Source organism: Ambystoma mexicanum, chromosome 7q (assembly GCF_040938575.1).
Source record: "Ambystoma mexicanum isolate Mex_15411 chromosome 7q, UKY_AmexF1_1, whole genome shotgun sequence".
NCBI lineage: Eukaryota > Metazoa > Chordata > Amphibia > Caudata > Ambystomatidae > Ambystoma > Ambystoma mexicanum.
The window spans coordinates 632508041-632526144 of record NC_090941.1 but is presented as its reverse complement, the minus strand read 5'-3'; the positions used below and the strand labels follow the sequence as shown (position 1 = coordinate 632526144).

Below are 18104 nucleotides of genomic sequence, written 5' to 3'. Positions count from 1 at the left end.
GTCACTTCCTTCAGAGTATATAGGTGTTATCACCTCGTTGCCTTTCAACACCGGTTCCTCACTTTTCTGACAAAGAAGGATTTATATCTTTTCAGTGAGCTTGTAGATTGTCAGCTCCCTGCTAGCTGGCCGTCTAGTGATGACCGGCGGCTATTTACCCCATGCTGTATTTGTCTCCATTATAATGTATGCATCCCACTGGTGCCTCAGACTGTTGTCCACTCAAAGCAAGGTGGGCCCCCAACCTGGGAATAGACTTTTGGTTTTCCCAGGGGGTGGGTGGGCAAGATTTCTGGACGTCCCATCGTAAGTATAGGGGCTTTCTTTCAGATGGCCTTTCTTGGGGCAGTGGGGGAGGTCAGGCCCCAGAGTACCCGCATACTCAGCCCCCCTAGCCCCAACCATCATGTTGAAATGGGCCTCCATCTTCACCCAGGCCCGGGAGTAGGGTTCTTCTGGGAAGCAGTTAATCATTTGCTTTTGTTTCAAATAATATTTGGTTTTACATTTGGGATGTGCCTACTTATTAGAGATTTACAATTTGCCATCAGAAATAAAAGCCAGTGGCTCCCTTGCAGCAGGTGCTCAGATGGGGGTCGCAGCAAGAGAGAGGAAATCATGCCATCAAATCTTAGGCTAACAAATGGATATTGACTGAAATGCATCGCAGCCCCTTCGAAGTGGAGCGGATCAGAGAGGGCCCTAAAAATGAAACCAAAATTAGCAACGCGAGTGTCAGGCCGACAGATACACCACAGGACTAATTGTACGCGAGATGCTTATGCAACCGCTGGGGTCTGAAATGTCGTCCCTTATAAAGGACGGTCGCAGTTCTGCTTGTTTCTCTTTTGCAGCGCAGAGGGGCGTCTGGAAGGGCGTGCGCTGCAGAGGTTTAGCAAGCAAGGGAGTTGGCAGCGCATTCTCACGCGCGCAGATCAGCGTTGAAACTTTGCAGACATGGAAATCTTTTGTTAACCTAAATGGCATTAGAGCGCTCCTCCTCCTGTTGTGTGCCATTAGCCGCTGAAAGGAGGGGCCGGCTCGGTAACCCTACACCTGTCTAGCACACGCCCTTTACTCGTTAAACTCACCGAACAAGTGCTGGGGAGCATGGAAGCGCCGTGGCCCTTGAAGCCCGCCACATGAAGGGCAGAGGGCACGGACCCCCGGACTACACTCTAGCGGTGGGCGCTTATAATGGCGCGGGATGACAGCAGCTTGTTCTCCGGGTCCAGGGGCAGGGTGCTCTTCTGTCACAACAATGAATACAACGCGTCGAGGCGGTGCAGCCTGCCGCAGGAGCTGCTGCTCACGGGGATGGACGTGAAGCAGAGGCTGCACCGGAACATGAAGAACCTGGAGCCCATACACCTGAGGCGTCAAAAGAAACGGCCGTCCATCATCCCAGGTAGGGCTGCGTGACGCGGGCAAGGGCTCGCACTGACAGAGATGCGCGCCCTGACGATGGCGCAGTTCGTTGTGACAGGGAGCTCGCGCTGCCCCTTGTCAGGCCGGGCGCGGGGAGTTCATCCAGTCCAGAGTCTTCCTTGGCACCCTGACACTAGAGGTTCGCCGTATATTGAACGTAGAACTACAAATAAAAAAAATCCCTTTAAGTGGCAACTTCTATGATAGTAGTTAGAAGTCTCACATGTTTCCTTGACTATCTTTATCCGTGGCCGGTGCTGTTATCTTGCCGCCGCTTGCCTCTCTTTTGCAATTATGTAATTACAGAGAAAACCGCAAAACTACAAGAGCCAGAGTGCAGGAAGCAAAACTTGGAGTACAGGAACTGCCCCCAGACCTGACAACTTGAGATCTCATTTGCGGCTGCATGTATGCACATTGACACGCGTGGCAAATGTATTGGCAATGGGAAACCAACCTCGGGGCAACCAGTAGCAGCTGTTCGAGCCCATGTGACCCGCATTGCATAGTGATCCGTTTCTGACTGGGTGTTATGTGTAGGGTCTCACACACCCGATGTTCTAGGACGCAGGAGGGGAAAACAGTGACGTGTGTCTATTTGGCAACATGCTAGAAACCCGTGCCATTGGTCGAAAGCATGTTAGTGTTTATTTGTATTTTCTTGTTTTTGTTCAGTTGGATGTAGCCTGCCGGTGCGCGTGTGCTAGCGCCTCAAATAGGCATAGGCCTACACGTTCCAGCATGCAACGCGGTGCAGGTGTTGATCAAGGTGATCATGATAACACGGGGGTCTCTTGACGGCTTGTCAGAAAGGAATGCTCTTGGCTCTGTGTTTTGGAGTCCTCGCTACTTGCATGGTGTGCACGCCGTCATTGTTTTGGGAGTTGGTAGTGCTGCTCGAAGCTTCTAGTTCCCTGCCCTGCATACGGGCCTGGGCTGGCCCTAGCCGCAGGTCCCCCAGGCGGGTGCAGGGAGCGCAACGTGTACTGTAATTACCGGAGCCCACTGCGGGCTGGCCGGTGCAACGCGCACGCTGCAGGATTTAAATGTAAACACGATTTGTGTGGGGGAGGGAGGGAAGGCGGGCTCGTCCACCTCCATGCGAGGTTGTGTTGTTTTTGCACTGAGAGAAAATGAGCATCGCTATGGACGATGCGTGCTTTGCATTCCTTCCTTCCAATGGAGCTGAACATGTTAGCTGTAAATGGTTTTATGTAAACCTCCCCATGGCCCTTCAGAAGCCATGGGACTCTAGTGGTCTACAAAAAAGCACAATACCGTAAGAGAAGGGGCCCCGGTGTCATTTGTTTCTTTGTATGCGTAGGCCCGTGCACGTTTACTTACTATTTTTTTTTTCTGCCTGTTGGAAATACCAGTTTCATTTTTCTAATGTTAGTTGGTTTCATTTCTATCTCATTCTGCTTCTTGGTTTATATTGGTGTTTTTAGTTCAAACCTAGTGTCCCCTGTTTTACCACCCGATTCCCAGTAGTCCGGTTTATACATGGGCCTTATTATAGCCGTCGTTTGCTAGGAGCGTGGCTTCTTAGCACTTTGAGACGTGCAATCTAAAAAAAAAGCTGGGTTTATGGTTGGCTTAGAGTAAGCCGAGTTGAACAAAAAACGTGATATTTCATTACCACCGCGAATTACCCATCATTCATTGCCTGCGGCCGTCTGTTGTCTGTTTTTCCGAGTTATTGCCGGGTAGTGCCAACTGGAACCAGTAGAAACCCTTCGCGAATACCAAAGAGTGATGGGTGAAAATATTTGTGTCTAACAATTCTTTAGCAGCGTGAATTTCCAGGGGTGGCCTTCCGCGGCAGTCTGTTAATAGCTCACCTCTGTCATTCAAGAAGGGAATTGTGCAGCAATCAGTCTTCGCCCCAGAGGAATCAGGCCAACCTAAAACTTTAGGCTAGATTCTTCTCTAGCAGTCTGATTCACAAAGAGTTAGCAGCAGTCATTCTGACTTACCCAAGAGGGTTATTGGATTCACAACATACATTTCTCTGAGTAGTTCTGTTTTACTAAATCATAGTTCCCCATCCTTTTGTGAACTGAATATCCCTTGCCAGCCAGACTTACCCCTTCCCTGTGAATCGGGCCCTACATGGCCAACGAAGTAGCCACATAACTGTTTTGATCTTATCTGGCCTCACGAGTGAGGTGCAGCGGGACTCGGAAAGTTTTGCAGGACCATAGACCAGTGGTGTTTGACTGATGGCTTTGGCTCTGCGTGGAGGTGTTTCCAGGCACGCGCATCTGCATGCATAGAATGCAGCCCAGCACGGGTCATTTATTGTTTAAATGCAGGATAAAGAACACAGACCGGCTTCCTTTTGTCCAATGTCTACTTTTTGCTTTATTTTTTAGCTCTTCATTTTTCTTCTTGGTTTTAAAACTGCACTGGTTCCAGGCAGCCATTATGACTCTTGCTAAGCATTAGAAAGAGGTGCAGGGGCTGCCAAAGTGTCCCATGTCGGATCTGAAATGATCTGCCCTTTAGCTCGCTTCTTTTTGTTCGTTAGCAAAATGCTGAGCGGAGATAACCGTGCACTGCCCAGCGTCGAGGCGGTTCAAGGGCACTTTGCAGCCCTTGAGACAGTTAGTGGCGGAAACAGCTGCGGATACCAGGCGGCATGCAGTTCAGCAAGCGAGGCTGGACGGACATCTGCAGGCTCTCCGGCAGCTCAAGGCCAAGAATCATTGTCTCTGTGCTGGTTGGTGGATCTGGAATGCTGGTTGAGGTGTCTCGGATGACTCTGGTGACTGCAGCATGACAACAGTCAGCAGTGCACCTGGATGCTGTTCGAGGACTCGACTGTATCAAAAAATGTCCTTAAAAGATTGATGCTGGATGATGCTTGTGTGGCACTCCTCCTAGCTTCTTCATAGGCCTTCTATCGACTTTTCAAGGCAGACGGCCCAAAGCTCAGGAGAGTGGTTTCAGGCAACAGCCTTGTCCTTTGTCCAGAGACTCTCCGGCACTTCCCACCTAGGACACTTGCTGGCAGAACTTAGCAGGGCATGCTGTGGGCTGGCTGGGTACCGGTTCTTGAGCTGCTGGATGGGTCCTCTGAGTCTGGTATCTCCCTCTGTTCCCTGGGAGATGTTTAGGGGAGGGATCTTGCTTCCGTCTTGGAACTCCTGGCCTTCCTTCACTGACGGAAGATGTAAGGTAGACTGTACCTTCAGCCCAGGTCCAAATGAGTCCTTCTTACTCCTTTCAAAGTCGTCAGATGATCTGCTAAGTGAGGGGTTCAGCCCTCTTTTAAAGGCAAATGGGTCCAAGTGATTGGTGCAAGCTAAGCCTTCCTTAACCAACCAACACTGGGTCCCCACCAACAATCTTCTGTTATGCATGAAGTCAGGACCAGAGTGCTCTGCAATAAAATGGACAAGGGGTGAAAACATGTATGTCCCACCCGATCTTCCTGTCTGTTGTGGCTCAAAGTGTCTCTCTGGTTAACTAAGCCCTGTGTGACTCTTGATTAGAAGCACAGGAGTGCCTTGAAGTTTGTGCTGGGGGATCAGACTTCCTGTCTCCCCCAGATTGCATCCTTCATCCTTTTGAAAGGCGTCTGCTCTGCAGGGACACCTGCGTTAACTGCTGGACCCAGACAGGCAATTCACTGCCTTTCATACAGAGAGGTGGGAACTAGCTTCAAGTTGACATATTCTATACCAAAGGGTTGTTTGTCCGACCTTCCTGTTTTCCCTTCCGCAAGCAAGCCTCTCAGGCTTGCCTCAATTATCTCGTTAGTATGCACTGCCACCAGCCAGAGTAGACAAAAGGATTGCAGATCCATGGAGCCTTTGATATTTAAATTAGGCTGCTCATGGCTGGAGGAAAGTGTGCCTTCCCCATTCTTGGAAAACATTGATGTACCCGTGGCTGTCACATTCCAGCTGAATATGACAGGGAAAGACTGTGCCTGTAGTCTGTGCTTTCCCGGAGTACACTGTTTTGTGCGGGAAACAGATGAAAAGGGTGCGGAATGGTCACACGTTTCTCAGAAGCGGATTTCTCATCATTCATTTAAATTATTAAAAAATCAAAAAAGCCCAGGCGAGCGCACTCTCCCCGTGAGGATATTTGAATTCCTCCCACCCAGGCAGATCACTGATCAATTTTACAGGGCATCTGGACTACTTTACAGATTGGACGCCATTTATAACAGTACAGGTGGCAATCAAGTTAGTAGAGTATATTGACTCTACTAACTTGATTGCCACCTCTACTGTTATGTTATAAATGGTGTCCAATCTGTGTTACTTAAACCTTTGTAAACACAGAAGTAAAATTACTAGAATGCACAGACATGAGATAAAAAAGCAAATATTGGACAGCCATCGCACAGATCTGGGGTATCTTAAGAAATTTGGCCCAGCTACTCCCTCCTCTTTACTTTCGCAGCGAAGCCTCAATCTCAAAAGGCAGCTGGAGGGGGTTCTTAGATTTCAGAAGGTCTGCCCTAAAGTGGGCAGATGTTAGGCCTGCTTTAAGGAGAAAACCTTACTGTTTCAATTTTGTGCCTGGTCATGTGGATCCTGAAGTCTAGTGGAACGGCACTGAAAGTTTGGGAATACTCCGCTGTGGAGTTTCTCTCCAAATCCGTGATGGGAGAACTAAAGCCTTAATTGTAAATGGCATGCAGCACTTAGGTTGGTGACCATTCTCCTTTTCCATCATAGTTATTGCTCTTGATGAGCAACACTTTCCCAGCTGAAGACCCAAGAGCAACAGTCTGTTTTCTGTTTCTATGATTTCTTTCTTTTTTTTTTTTGTGAGTTCTGGCGAAATGTTAAATGGCAGGTGAGCAGGATTCTCAGATACTTTCTCCAAGCTAAGTTATGATTTGCACTCATGCCATACTCTCAATGCTTCCAATTATTTAGCCAGGATATTATGGCGCATTGCTCTTTGCTGTACCTTCAAGTTGAACACAAATGATCCACGCAGCAGCCCCTGTTATATGCCAATGGTAGTCTCCTTTTCTTTTCTGTTTTACAGAGGACAAGACTTAAGAGGTGCCTGAAATACATTTTCACCATCTCAGATTCCCCCACTTCACATGTTAATGGCACCTGTAGAACTGAATATGTATATGCTTGGATGCACGTTGAAGAGTTTTCTCAAAGCTGGAGGCTATCCACCATCTGTCGTATCCAGTTTATTATTATGAATTGCTCTTGTTTTCCAGGAGGGCAGGGCAATTGCAAATAAACACTATCAAAAAGAGAGCTGGGGAAAAAGAGTTTAAATATAGTGCTGTTGATGTAACATCTGATAGCTTACCTTCATTCCACAATCAGGGCTCAAGTCGAGGGAACACGCGGGTAGATAGAGTCCCGGTCCTCGCCCACTTTTTTCAGAGTGCACCTTGATATGCTAATTTCTGGTGACACCACATTAAATTGGTATGTTAATGAAGCCCCCACTGTTTTTTTCGGACGTGACCCCTGTCCCCAATACTCAAAATCATATCATTCTCCCACCCCAGCTTCCCCAACAGATGGCTGGGTAGCGTACAGTGGCATGGAAGCCTCGCTCCACCAGCGCCCTCAGTCTCTCACCTTTCAAAGGCCTGAAAACCACCAGATATCTTTGTGAAATGGCATCCGGAAGTTTATTTACAACGTCTATCCCACTTTCACTTAAGGAATCTACTCACCCATCACAAAAAAACACTATTCATTCAGGGAGCGCGTAACGTGGAATCCTCCCAAAATGTGATAAACATGATGGAGGACATTGAAACTTTTACAGTTCAGTTGCATTGGGGTGTTCTTCGCGAAGAGCGCCTTAAAATGGAGATGACCCGTTCATGTTGTATAAGAGTATCATGTGCATCAGTAGAGAAGGGTGTTGTGATCAAGTGATGCCAGTGTGGGCTCGCATGACGCATCGCAGTAATGTTGATGACAGAACTGCGGGCAAAATCAAGAACTCTGAGACACGGGTAACCCAACGCCTTCTGTTCGACTACACCACCTTTTGATAAGGATCTCTTAACTTTCCTTGTACCACTCTTCCCTTTTTTTTTCCTCTTCGCTTATTTTACAACATGATATAGTTTCTCCAGCCCTGAGGGAGGGCCTAGTGCACAAAACAATTCTTGTGCATTGATTTTTTTTTTTCTTCTCAAAATTAAACTTTGTTTTGAGTACATAAGGGACTCGACACCAATGTGTATATAGTTTTCATTCGCATAGGAACTTCCTCACCAGTGCACACATGAACAGTGCACATCCCTGACAGCCCTTTACAGTGAACCAACTCCAAATGAAATTCGTGGAGCAGAGGTTTCCAGGCTTCATTCTGCATCATATTTTGGACAAGTGTCCCACGTGCTCCTCTGTCGGAGAGTATGACATCCTTTGCACTGCCCTACTCCAGGTTGGGTGTCAACACCTGTATTAAGAAGTGGCAATAATACATTCCAGCGGGAGCGCATGCCTCCAATGCCATCATATGATTTAGCCCAAAGCAAGTGATGATGGAATGCGTTACATGCCAGAGACATGTCAAAGCCTGTTTTTGACCTAACCTATGCTCGAAACCGAAGTTTGTTTTAGGTTGCTGCATTCAAAGTAATTAACTATCCTTCCCACTATCCATTAAGCACTTTGCAACGAGTGTATGTTAAATGCTGCAACTGGCCTTAGGGAGAATGGACAACCATTAGTTAACCCGGCGCTCTGAGCTCCCCTTCTGCGTTGAACTGGTATAACCACTGTTGCATAAGTGCCACTTACCTAGGAAGCTGAGGCGTGTGCAGACCTCTTCAAAGTTCACAGCACACCATTGTGGCAGCTACATGGGCTTGTGGAAAAAAGGGAATTGGTTAGAGCTTGTGTTATTGTTAGCTTGTTCTCCTTGGTGACAGGCCAAAAATAAATTTTAAAGTCACCTCTCAGTTCATACAAAAAGCTAGATCGATCATATGTGGCATTCCTCTTCCAGGCATGTATGAGGCAGATTTATAAAAAAATCTGCCCAACGCCTTCTGTTGGACTACACCACCTTTTGATTAGGATCTCCTAACTTTCCTTGTACCACTCTTCCCTTTTTTTTCCTCTTCGCTTATTTTACAACATGATATAGTTTCCAGCCTGAGGGAGGGCCTAGTGCGCAAAACAAGTCTCGTGCATTGATTTTTTTTTCTCAAAATTAAACTTTTTTTTATAAAGTAACTTGCCAATTTCTAAACTGATTTGGCATGCCTAAAAGATCTTTTCTGGAGTAATATATGAGCTAGAGTCCCTCTTATGGAGAATTCTCATTTTATGGCTAATTTCCCTCACCTAGTGAGTGCCCCAGCAGCTTTGCTGGACTTCTGGAGTTTATTTCTTTCACTTGGTAAGAGTGTGAGCTTTTCCCCCACTCTTACCCATGTTTTGCCATGTGTCTTTTACCTGTTTTTCGGATTGTGGACTCTGGAGTACACCACTTCAGTAGCCCCCGTCTTTTGTGTGTTAGACAGCACCTTCAGTGCAGTGACGGAGTTGTCTTTTAGACTTCCCACCGACTCCGTTTCTGGGGCTGACTACAGTCCCCCAGAAAAGGGTAAAGTTGCCATTTACTTTACTTAGTCAATTTAACACGGATCCAGTACACCCCATCTTCCATGGAGTACTGGAAAGGGTTACTTCGTATCCCTTTGTATCTGTACCTCCGAGAGCATTGTTTCACTCTTTTAACATTTAGACTTGGCTGGTGCCAGTGGTATCTACCCTAACTTTTCTACCTATTATATTATATGAACGTGGTATTGTTTTAGGCTATTATATTAGCCTTGAACTTAAACCCACTTGACCAAATACTTTTTATTTTGGCTCTGTCGGGTTTATTCAGCATTTCTTTTTGTTAAAGTCTTTCTTGTGTTTTACTTTGCACGGCAAACCAGGTTTGCCTCCTTTGTTCACCGTCTTTTGGCAGGCTTCTGCTCAGAAGCCCACCTCCAGGCGCCTGGGTGTCTAGGTGGGCTGAATGTGAGGGAGGGGTGTAGTCACCCCCTGCACAGGGTATCCTAGTAAACCCAAGTCGCACTTTGCCATGATTGGCTAAGGTGGTTGTCCGGGCCGGACAACCCCCTGCTGGGTGATTGACAGCCAGGCTGTGTGAATGGGGGTTTTGCACATAAAAGGCAGGTCTCTTGGGCTGTAAGTCAGAGAGTCGCCACTGGAACTACAAGGAACCGAAGAGAAGCGGAGGAGATGTCGACTGCTGCAAATATCCCGTACCGGTGAAGCCCTGCTGCAGTCCTGAGCTATCTACCCTTCAAGGACTAAGAGAAGATCCAGTCCGGAGTCTTCTTCCCTTGAGCCTGGTGGGGATAACCAGCTCGTCGTCTTCAGCCAGAGGAATCCCTTTGTGGTCAAAATCGCTGCACACTGCAGTAGTGGTCCGGATAGCCACCTGAAGAGCCTCTCCTGTTTTTAAGGAGCGCACCTTTTTATTTCCTCGTCGCTGCTGCCGGCTTCATCCCTGTGTGGTGCAGACCCCTCCAGACGTCCTCCTTCACATCGGAGCTCCAGGAGCCGTGGGTCAACAGGAACAACTGCCGTGGCACCAGCTTCATCCTTTGAGAAAGGTACTGTGTCCTGCTTGAGAAATTTGGGTGAATCCCACTTTCTCTTCCTTAAGGCTTGTCCTTACTTTCCCCTCCTTTTTGCTTCCGAACATTGACAATATCAAAGTACTCTTGGCTACGTTGAGTCGTGAACTATCCGACTGTGTGATCCTCAACAACAGGCACCCGTTGTTACTTGACCCTGGCTCTGGCCCTTTGACTCTTGAATTCCTGTTTATGAATGTTCTTCGATTCTGTCTGCCTAACTATAATATTGCCTATGATTTTTGCCTCCAACTCCCTCTGGATATCTCGGGTGCTAGGTGTGTTTTTGCCCCGGTAGCATTTCTTGCCACGGATACACATTTATTTAGTAGACCGAACTGTCAAAAAGTGATTGGAATCGTATTCACGGTAACGTGTCTTGTTCCATAGCACCGGTCCATTCAAACACAGGGTACTTACCTTGAGTCATACCATACAAAGTGAATTGGTTAGTTGTAGGATATTTTACGTGTGATTTTGATTTTAATAGAAGTGTTGTGTTTATAACAAATGGTTTAGAAATAAATGTACTTATATTTTTCTACCTGAAACCTTGAGTCAGTGTTTGCTTGAGTCACAGTAATTGTGGTCCCTTTGTGTAATCTCTGCTACTGCTCATATACTCTTGAGATACGCCTGGCTGCTCCACTAATGCTACCACTTTAACATATTAGTACAGGCTATTACCAAAGGTAAAACCTGTATTGCCACCTGTAGTCTTGTGTGTAATGGTCCCTAGGGGCACTGCACAGGATTCTGCCTTACAGTCCCCTCTACCGTACATTATGATATTGAGTCAGTGAGGAGCTTTGTGACATAAGGTAAGTAGGCAGAGTTCCTTTATAAGGTCGTAGAACTCGGGTGACTTGTAGTATCCCTTTAATGTACGGGGGATATTGTATTCCTTATGATGCCTGCCCATAGACTTGCCTCCCCTTTTAACACATGGCCTCTTACTTAACCTAAGGACGTGCAGGAAGTGGCATCCATGCCAGTACAATGCGACAAACAGACGTGAGTGGTCCTCGGGCGATGTGCCTGTGCTGGGCAGAATATCGGGGACAGGGGATAAACACTGGGTGTCACTATCAGTGACGGTTGACCGTAATCTCGAGTCAGGCATACTGTAAATGGATCCTTTACCATGTTATGGATCACCTTGGTGCAATGGTCTGTTTACACCCTGTTACACCAGCATCTGTCTGGCCTACACACCTTCTTTGGACCCTCTACCATTGACTGCTTAATTGTTTCTTCCCTCTTTTCCTCCACTAGCTTAACTGTAAATTCTAATTTCAGCACCAATTGAACGTTTCTTGCTGTGTCTCAACTGAATGCATTTAGCTGTGCTTTACATCTCTGCATCCTCCATTTTGCACTGCATTGTTTTGCTTTTGGGATAAATAGAATTTTTGCTGAGATTGGTGGCTTTATCCGTCAAGAGTCCAATAGGATCCTGCCCACTGGGTCCACACCCACCTGTTTGGTGGTTTGCCTTCGCCCTGCACTTAGCTGTTCAGCGGTAGACCTCCCCTCCTTCGCCTGGAACATCTCCGACCATGCACTTACCTGTCGCCTTCCATTAGGCACCTCTGTCTTTCCCCCACTCCCTCTTTTCTTTCTCTTCACTACACTTTCATGCCCTGGATGTCAGAAGGCCTAGTAGGACTGTTCGTTTCTTTTTTTATTCATTGTCAATATTCAATCTTTATTTGCTCGCTTCTTTGCTTCCCTTTTGCCTTGTGGTGCTTTGAAACACTGTCTTGCTGTATAAGCGCCTTTTTATAAATATCCAATAAATAGTTCTTCCATTTGCTGATCCATATAATCAATATAGATTCTCTTGGAATTTTAATCAATTGAGAATCTGTTTGGATAAGAGCTACCCTGCAGCTCTTAATGTGTTGCAGATAAGTAGTTTAAGCAGTTTAATAAAATGCAACAAAAAATGTAAAAACATGCACATGCTTGCTCGCGTGTTCAACTCCAGCAGTGCACAAATTAAAACTTCTGCCATAAACATATTTCTGCTGATTAATGACTGTAAAGTGTCACAGAAAACTATTTTATAAGCATAACACAAGCAAGGATTTTGAAAATCTTATCATGGCTTTAATTAAGTACTGCAATGACAGCTGGAATTCTGCTCTGTGCTGACTCGAGCAGGAGGAGTAGGCGTGAGAAACAAAAATACAAGTGAACGGGTTGGTGAAACTGGTATACCCCCTCTCTGTTCAATCACCATTAACACATACAAATCGAGGTCAACAGAAACAAGTCCCAGTCTCACTGCGCCAAGTATAGCAAAATAAAAATCGGAGTCCAAGTGATTACAGCCTTTAAAGTCCAAGGTTTAGTACAAGCAACAGCCTAATACATGTTTCGAGCCTTACAATGCACATTGATTTCTTCAGTCTGTCTAAACAGCCGACCAGCCTTAACCGCAATTTCGAAGCCTTCAGAGTACTTTTTGGGCATTGTCCCTTCAGCTTAAATTTCTGGCTCTATCCCTATTAAGGCTCAGATGAAGAGCCGTGGAAGGCTCGAAACACGTGTTAGGCTGTTCCTTGTACTAAACCTTGGACTTTAAAGGCTTTTCTTTCATACAAATCACTTGGACTCCCAATCTTTATTTTGCTATACTTGGCACAGTGAAACTGGGACTTGTTTGTGTGCAATTGTACTTAACTCAGTGGAATTATACTGGCAGTATATCCACACTACCCAGATACCTGCAGCCTTGACCCTCTTTGTCTAATTTATAATTACAAGCGCTGTGGATCGTGACCTTTTCTGCCAATTTGTTCTTTCCAAAAAAAACGAGTACTGCACCTGGATATTTCAAATACTGGTTTTTATATTTAACAGCATCTATTTGTATAGTGCTGAACATAATGGGTTTCAGAGTAAAGTCATACAGATTTACACAAGACAACAGACATCAAATCAAATTACTTAGACAGTGAACCGAGTGCAGATCTCTACTGTCGATACATAATGACAGGGGTCAGAAACAAATAAACAATTGAAACCAATATACAGAATGTATTTAGGTACAAAACAGTGAAAAAGACTTGATAACACTGTGTTTGGTAAGTTCGTCTACGCCAAGGTGTTTCGGCCGTCTATAGGGGCTGTATATGCCGCATATTTGACACAGCCTGCATCGGGACGGGGAGAACAGTATGGTCAGGATGTTCAGGAGGTGCTGTGGGGTTTGATTTGGCCACAGATGTAATAATGGGATAAACAATATCTCATCGATCAAAGTCGCAGTGGACTCCTAGATGTAGGTGGCTGTTGACTTTCTCATGCAATATATGTGTGGTTGGATATATGTGTGGTTGGGATGGATCCTAGGAAAGTGCCGGGTCTGCCACGAGAGAAGGAGCCTGCTCAGGGACGTCATCTCACCAAAATGCCAGGGGTAGCGGAAGTGACCTCACACGACCCTTGACCCCTGATATCACAGGAAGTGATGTTATTTGACCCCACCGCAAAGTGATATCGCGGGAAGCAATGGAACATGACCTTTCACCCATTGACAAAACAGGAAGTGGCATCACATAGCATTGTACACTACGGAAAATATGGTTACGATATCACTATAATGTGATGTACATTTCATACTTGAATGGATCGCCATATGTATCGTTAAAATCAGTGTGTATAGGCCCATATTACCAAATTACTGTGATTGCAAGCAGATGTCCATGACCAAATGATAATGATGTGTTATTATATAGCACTTACGCTTAAGCGCTTTACATAGAAGAAATACACACCCAATATCACCCAACCTGTGTTGGTACCCATTTATCGACCTCCGAAGGATGAAAGGCTGAGTTGAGGCGTTTGAGAACAGACTAAATCAGTGACTCACCCCCTGAAGTGTGCCTGAAATAAACCTTTAATGAGTCTAGCAATTATTGTATAGAATTCCAGAAAGACACATTTTTTGGCATTCCTATTCTTTCTTATTTAGGTTAAGTGCTGAAAGGGTTAGACTTGTGGCCCTCATGTTCCTTTTCTTCTTTTTTTTAAGGGACCTGAACAAGAAAGCTAGCCACTCCAGAATTAAAGAGCCACATGGTGCTGGCCAAGTCCCAGGAGCTTGCATTGCAAAAAAAATAAAATAAAAAATATTTTTTTTTTTTACAGAGGTCGCAAGGGAGACCTCAGAGGTCACACTTGAGACCTCTTCCGACCCCCAAATGACGTCCCTGAGCCTGCTTCTACGATCGCTCCGCCGATCGTGACAACCTAAAGGATCTCTGGCGCATTAATCGCTCCCTGGCCTACATTGAGACAAGTGCCACCAGAGGACAGGCTTTCCTAGGATCCATCTCAACCACACAAATATTGCATGAGAGAGTCAAGAGCCACCTACGTCCAGGAGTCCACTGCGACTTTGATCGATGAGATATTGTTTATCCCATTATCTGTGCCAAATCAAACCCCACAGCACCTCCTGAACATCCTGACCATACTGTTCTCCCCGTCCTGATGAACGCCGTGTCAAATATGCAGCATATTCAGCTCCTATAGATAGCCGAAACAACTTGGTGTAGACGAACTTTCCAACCACAATGTTATCCATGCTTTTTTCACAGGTTTGTACCTAAATACATTCTGCATATTTGTTTGACCCCTGTCGTTATGTATCGACAGTAGAGATGTGCACTCTGTTCACTGTATAAGTAATTTGATTTGATGTCTGTTGTCTTGTGTAAATCTGTATGACTTTACTCTGAAACCCATTATGTTCAGCACTATACCAAAAGCAATATACAAATAGATGCTGTTCAAGATAAAAAACAGTATTTGAAATATCCAGGTGCAGTACTCGATTTATATGTGTTAATGGTGATTGAACAGTAAGGGGGTATACCAGTTTCACCGACCCGTTCACTTGTATTTTTGTTTCTCATGAAGCCCTTCCTGGGAAGAATAGGGTTTCTCCAGGAGCCCGTGTTTATAAATCGGACTAGGCATTGTGACATCAGAACTAAATTGCAATAATTGATTACAAAGCAGTTGTGATACCATTTTCTTTTTACAGGTAAATTGTGATGTTGCAATTAGCCTGTAACGAGAACATTACTTCTAGGCTTTTATACCATATTGGAGTATGATAAGTTGCCCAACAGTTGGGCATGATCCAGGCCAATCTGTAAATACTTACAAAACATTTGCACATATTTCAAAGATGTTTGCAATGGTGCAATGCAGTCATCGGTATGCACATTGTTCCCTGTCTTGTAACAGATCTTGCATTTACGCATTGAGCTGTGTAGCCTCTCTGCAGGACAAGGGAAGAGAATCCAGGAAGCTTGGAAACCATCCAGGAAGCCACTTGGAAAGCAGTGTTTATTCGGTGGGTGCACTGACTTCCTGTACGAAGTAAATGGAAAAGTGTAGAATCCACCCGCTAATGGAGCCTAAACCTTTCTAGTGTAGGAGTGGGGGGAGGCAGAACGTTATTGGGCACCTCCTTTCAACCACTGCTTCATTTGATCAGAGTGCGAAAACCCAGGGGACAAACCTATTTGTAAATCCACAATCTACAGCAAATCCCTTGGTGATTTGAACATGGAGGGTTGGTTGCAAATGGCCCTTTTGAGCAGGATTTGTTGCATCGCTCCCAGATTATCGTCTTTCATTGCTACCCCCTCTTTGCTGCTTGAAGTGCTGAGCCAGGCAACCAGAGCCCCTGCAGACAGGCGTGGGGACTGCCCGGGGCTTGCTCTATTACAAGGGCCAAGTGCTAAGAGAAAGGCAAGGTGTTTGTGTGTGGGTTGGCTGGTTGAGCCCGTGGGTTGTAACAATAGACTCTGCACTCCAGAGAGGTTCAGCAGAGTTTATACGATGTATGATGCAACTTACATGATTGTACTTGTCGCATCTTTCCTCGCTGCATTTTGATGTTGCTCAGCTTGTGTTTGTCTTCGTTTGCTTTTGAAGACTGCTTCAGACAGACTCTTGACGAACAAATGTAAGTTCGTGTGTTGCTTCACCTTTCTCATTGGCGGAAAAGACATACTTTTTCACTTTGCTGCCTGCATATAATGTGTTGTTTTGTGTTCTTTTGCCATCTTTTGGGGGATTGCTTTGCATTCGTGAGGTACACATTTTGTAGTGTAGGCAGTCTTTGCTGAAAGGAAAAAAAAAAAAGACTGAAAGCTAATGTAGTATAAATTTGAGTTTATTTATTTCTACTTTTGTAAAGCCCAAAGGCAACTAGGCGCTGAAACTTAAGAAAATGGTTACAGGTTTTTAAAGCTTCAAGAAAATCCATTTATAGAGTAGGGTCACAAATCCATTGCACATTCAAAAAAAGGAAATGGCATGCTAGCTTAGTAGCATGTTAGTTTTTACCACTTCAAGAGATCCATTTACATAGTAAGGTAACACGTCCATTGCACATGAAAAGAATTACATGCTATTTTAAAGAGTTAAAACATTTTAACTGAATCTTGGCTGAATCTATAACTCCTTGGATTTCCTCCATTTGTGTTATTGTAAACTGGAAAAACATTTCAGTCAGACCGGGTCAAAAAGGAGGCTACACCTGCAATAGCAAATGTCACTGTATACCTGTAGTGTGCATGTCTTCCTGGGAAAATGTGTAGACTAAAAAAGGCAGTTTTTTAAAAACTAACTGGCCCCTAAGAAGAAAATGATCTTGGTTCTGTCTCCACAGGGAATGTTAGATGGATCCACGTATGTAGTTTCTCTAATTAGCACCTGAATGGACCAACTAAACAGTTTTCTTGGATCATGGCTGTAACTGAAGATGCAAGCCCGTGTTCCAGTCATGCAGTGAAGGCTCTTGCTCTGTTTTAAAATGCAAACAATTTATGTTCTTGCTTAACTCTTTGTCGCATATTATTGTGCTCCTGAACTGTTACTCCATCAACAGATTTTGATTGGCTCAGAAATATAAAGGGTGCTAATTTTGTTATCTTTACATTTCCCACAGTGGCCATTTTGGATTGGGCTACGTTTACATCAAGGATGCTCCCGAGGGCTGTACTCTTTTCGCATCGAGTGCTTATAGTTATCATTCCCTGAGGCAGCAGGTTGTAACCACACTGCAGCCCTTATGTCACTTAGAAGGGTCATCCAATATGCACCAGCTTGCAGTTTTGTAAAGAAAGGACACTTTCAATTTTTTAGGGTGGTTACAAATCAATTTAATTCTCATGAGGTCTTGAGTTTCAATTATGGTTTGCTTGATCTTTGTAGATAGCGGTTTTAATGTGTGACCTCTATCAACAGCTTGTAGTCACCATTTAAATAAAAACAGTTGGTCTGTGACTTAAATGCAGTCTTTTCGAAACGTTTTCAGTAGTCTTTATGGGAGCAAGTCTTTATGAGACCTCTAAAACTTCTAAAAACCTTTAGAGTAAACTCTTTATGAAACTTCCACGTGTTTCTCCACTGCGGTTTCAATGGATCATCATGAGGGTTTACAACAGTTGTAATGTTTGTCCTTTGAAGGTTTCTTTGTATTTATATAATGGTTGTACCTTGGAGTTTGGATGTGGATCATTGTCTTTCCGTTTTAAGGTTGTCCTGTGTTAATCCTTGTAAAAGGATTTGATTGTGCCGTGGAGTTGAAAACGCTCACCGTGCTTCCTGCAGCCCTGGTAAACATGAGAAGGGTGGTGGCCTGCTACCACATGGTACAGCCCCATCTCTGGCATTATTACTTAACTAGCACTGGGAGTGCGACCGTGGATGAGGCATTGTGTTGTATCTTGTGTTCCCTGCCTTGGCCCTGCATGAATGCTTGCCTGAGAGAATGCCTGATAGATAGTTGTGCCTGTGGAATGTTGTGGTGTGAGTGCCCCTGTAAGCTCCATGAAGGTCAGTTGGAGTGAAGCAGCCTGTCAAGGAGGAGGCCAGTGGATGTTTCCTGTGTACCTTTCTACTTACCCTTGGACTTACCTGATGTATATACCTTGTCACTTGAACTTAGTAAAGTTCACTTCCCTTACCATGAGTATCAGATCTTTCATTTCACGCCACAATACATACCCAATTAAGA

The 18104-nt window shown here is 45.0% G+C and overlaps 1 protein-coding gene across 4 annotated transcripts in view; it reads left to right on the top strand.

Annotated features, from left to right (window-relative positions):
• The first annotated feature begins 1076 nt into the window (after positions 1-1076).
• Positions 1077-18104, top strand: part of FRY (FRY microtubule binding protein) — a 1191674-nt gene continuing 1174646 nt past the window's right edge. For all 4 annotated transcript variants that reach the window (XM_069639765.1, XM_069639761.1, XM_069639760.1 and 1 more), the window contains exon 1: positions 1077-1408. In XM_069639765.1, the coding sequence (XP_069495866.1) occupies positions 1198-1408 (211 nt within the window). In that variant the 5' untranslated portion in view covers positions 1077-1197. The remainder of the gene's footprint in view (positions 1409-18104) is intronic.